Source organism: Ochlerotatus camptorhynchus, unplaced genomic scaffold, assembly GCF_037179485.1.
Source record: "Ochlerotatus camptorhynchus isolate MF236.1 unplaced genomic scaffold, CSIRO-AGI_Acam_v1.1 ptg000068l, whole genome shotgun sequence".
Lineage (NCBI taxonomy): Eukaryota > Metazoa > Arthropoda > Insecta > Diptera > Culicidae > Ochlerotatus > Ochlerotatus camptorhynchus.
In genome coordinates, this window is record NW_027040558.1 from 109,715 (window position 1) to 113,906 (window position 4,192).

The 4,192-nt window shown below is 37.7% G+C and overlaps 1 protein-coding gene across 1 annotated transcript; it reads left to right on the forward strand.

The window, feature by feature from the left end:
• The first annotated feature begins 207 nt into the window (after positions 1-207).
• On the forward strand, positions 208-1,104 carry LOC135697203 (uncharacterized protein K02A2.6-like). Its single transcript, XM_065216834.1, has 2 exons — positions 208-470; positions 516-1,104. Exons 1-2 carry the CDS (start codon positions 208-210, stop codon positions 1,102-1,104), a joined length of 852 nt encoding a protein of 283 aa, XP_065072906.1.
• The last annotated feature ends 3,088 nt before the right edge of the window (positions 1,105-4,192 follow it).

Genomic DNA, 4,192 nt, shown 5'->3' on the forward strand with positions numbered 1-4,192 from the left:
TGCATTTTCGAAAAATTCAAAAGCTGAACAAATGCGTCGAAAAAAACTGCTCTTAAATTTTTCGAAAAAGCATCAAAGTAAATTGAACCTTAACTGAACAGCAGGATAACAGCAGCACGCTAACGAAAGCGCGGAACAGGGTTATATTATAGCCAACCGGATCGTGAAGGGTTGGCAATCATTTTTGCTGTGACCAAATTTCATAAAATGATCTTCGGTCGGAAGTTCCACCTACAGACGGATCACGCGCCCCTTCTAAGAATTTTCGGATCATTGAAAGCAATCCCGGTAAACACAGCGAACCGGCTGCAACGGTGGGCGCTAACGCTACTGCTATACGACTTCGTCATCGAGCATGTTCCCACACACAAATTCGGTCATGCTGATGTGCTTTCAAGGTTGATAGACAATCACGCTAAGCCCGAGGAAGATTATGTCATCGCCTGCCTAATCCTAGAAGAGGATATAAGGTCAGTAGCGAATGAAGTTATTAACGTTCTCCCGCTCAGTTTCAGGGTCGTTGAAAGAGACTCGCAATCCGACCCAAAGCTTCAAAAGGTTTACCGTTACCTCCAAGATGGTTGGCCGCAAAAATGTACCATTGCGGATGCAGAGCTTTTGCGGTACCATGGTTGTCAGGAGTCGCTAAGTACGGTAGACGGGTGCATCTTGTTCGGAGAACGTCTTGTGATCCCTGAGAAACATCGAGGTCGATGCCTGCGACAGCTTCACCAGGGACATCCGGGCATTAAGCTAAAGAAGGCCATCGCTAGGAGTGTTGTGTACTGGCTTTCCCTAGACGATGAGATCGTTGCATACGTTAATTCCTGTAAGCATTGTGCATCTGTGGTGAAATCACCGCCGCACTCACCGCCAGTTCCGTGGCCAAAACCAACGGGTCCATGGAAGCGGGTTCATATCGATTACGCAGGACCGATCGACCGAGACTACTTTCTGCTAGCCGTCGATGCGTACTCCAAATGGACGGAGATTGTTCAAACACGACGTATTACATCAGCAGCAACGATCAGCATCCTGAGAAGCCTTTTCGCCCGCCTTGGAATGCCAGAGGTGGTTGTTAGTGACAACCCAACAAACAATTAAAAGTCATAAATAAGCATACACATTGAATTAATGCTGTATAACAGTGTACAATGCTGAATAAAACAGGATGTCGAATTATGTACTGAAAAAAGCTCATTGGGATCGATAGTTGCGCTTTTATTCCGCCGTTTGCTCTGATATGATTAATTTCCTTATTAAAAGCTTTATAAACGTTGAATGTCTTCCTTATTCAGAACCAGAAGTTTGATCTAATAACAAACTGAATAAGTGTAATTTGCACATACATTGTCGCTTTCATTCGACTGTTTTCAAATTATTGAATAAAATGCTTTATTAAACGTCTTATAAATGTTTTCTAGCTCCATTACTAGATTTCATTGCATTGCTTTACAATATTGCTGTATAAAGGTGAATACACTCAGCAAATTAGCTCTTATACCACCCAACAAACAATGCAAAGTCACAAATAAGTATATATATTGAATAAATGCTGTATAACAGTGTACAATGCTGAAAAAAAAGAGTTGTCGAATTATGTGCTGAAAAAGCTCATTGTTCGACTGTTTGCTTTGATCTGGTTAATTTACTTATTAAAAGCTGTAAAAGCGTTAAATGTCTTCCCAATTCAACGCCAGAAGTTCGATCGAATAACAAACTGAATAAGTGTAATTTGTACATACATTGACACTTTAATTGGACTGTTTTCAATTGATTTAATAACATGTTTTATTAGACGTCTAATAAATGTTCTCCAGCTCCTTTATTAGATGTCATGGCATTACTTTACAATATTGCTGAATAAAGGTGAATACAGTCAGCATTATAGCTCTTATACAACTATGCGTCCATGTTGTAATCACATGATTTGTAAATGCTTTATAAACGACGTATAAGATTCATTATTCGACAATACTGATTCAGTCTTACAACAAGGCGAAATCAGTAGAGTAGTGGTTACCGTTTCCGTTTTCCAATTAGAAGGTCGTGTGTTCAATCCCAGGCTCAACCCTTTTTTTTATTTGTGTAGAACATAATTAATTTCATAATTATAATCGATCACATGACTCACGATAATGAATGCATTGATCTAGTTTAAAATATAACCGAGCATCCTTTCTTTCGACTTGGAGATGTGAAGAGGCAACATTGGTCTCATTTAAAACAACGATGAATGAAGAGTTGCGATCGGGAGTGCTGATAGGTATTTACTTTCATGCAAGCTTTTATACATTATTGAGTTGCCCATATGATGAATTCTAGGATAGCTCAGATGACAAGGCAAGCGGCTGGTGATCGGAAGGTACATGGTTCGATTCCCATACAACGGCATGTATAAGTATTTAATAACTTTTCTAATATCTGTGTGGTGTGAGCCAGGTCAGCAATATTGAAATACAATACACTTAAGAGAAACACACAACACCCTTCCCTTGTCCCTGTCCCCCCTGTCCTCTTATTTTCGGGTTAATTTTCCCACAGTTGAATAATCGTTTAATAAATGTATAATAATGTCTAATTAAACGTTACTTCACATGAGAATCAAGCGTATACAGAGCATCACTGTTTTAAGGGAAGCAGTGATGTCTAATAAACGCTGAATAATCAAAAATTTTATCGTATAAACTCTGTTACAACTCATATAAGTCGAATAAAAGCTTCTCGACATACCTTATACAACACCAGTAGTTCAATGTTATGATTGAATAAATTCTCCAGATTTGAGTGAACAAAGCCTGAACAGAAGTTATTATTAAAAATAGTACAAGTACTATTAAGCATGCAATTGAATAAAATGGCCAAGAAGTCGTTTCTTCAATAGACGATTGTTTGTTGGGAATGGCACCCAGTTCACGAGCGCGGAATTCCAGAATTTCTGTGCTGACAATGGAATTCAACACGGCTCCGTTTCATCCACAACCCAAGTAACAATTTCCAGTTGAAGAAACGCTTTCGTTTTGATTTTGTTCAGCTGTATGTTGAATAATAATTGCACAATGTGTTCACCACAACTTTTATAAGACCATTGTGTACACTGGTTTGGAGAACCTATACAACTGCAACACAAAAGTGCTGTCTAACGTATTCAGTAAAACGTTTACCCAAAATCAATTTCTTGTTGAAGAAACGCTTCCATTGTGATTTTATTCAACTGCATGCTGAATAATAACTGTACAATTTGTTTATTACAACTTCTGTAAAACTCTAGTTTACACTGGTTTGGAGAACCTGTTCAACTACAGCATTATATGTATACGCGGTATAGGAGTAGAAGCAACTTTTATACAACGTTTATAGATACATATTTAAACTCAAGCTTTACTATTTTGGTGAAAGCTCTTATACAACGTTTGTAGACACTTCTTGACAGCTGCTTTGAAATTTAGTAGAGGGTAAACCTGAGAGGCATTTGTTGCACTCTTTTATGACTCCTAAATCATCATTGTACAGCGAGCGGTGAAAAGCGTTTATAGCACTTTTCAATGACTCCTTAACAACCGGATAGAAGCAACTTTTATACAACGTAAGTCAAGCTTTATTGTTTTGGTGAAAGCTCTTATACAACGTTTGTAGACTCTTCCTGACAGCTGCTTTGAAATTTAGTAGAGAGGAAACCTGAGAGGCGTTTGTTACACTCTTTTATGACTCCTAAATATTAATTGAACAGCAAGCGGTGAAAAGCGTTTATAGCACTTTTCAATGACTCCTTAACAACCGGATAGAAGCAACTTTTATACAACGTTTATAGATGCATATTTAAACTCAAGCTTTATTATTTTGGTGAAAGCTCTTATACAACGCTTGTAGACACTTCTTGACAGCTGCTTCGAAATGTATTAGAGAATGAAGCTGAGAGGCGTTTGTTACACTCTTTTATGACTCCTAAATAATCACTATACAGCAAGCGATGAAAAGCGTTTATAGCACTTTTTAATGACTCCTTAATAACCGCTGTGTAAGTACTCACAATATTCACAGATTAAAATTAGTTTAACAATTGTCGTGGTACGCCGAAATAATTGCTTGTACAGTTTTTATTAATTTAATTTATTTGTGCACATTGAAAAAATATGTAATTATGCCATAATTCACATTCTGTGATCATGGAGGAAGTAGTAACAAGCATCTG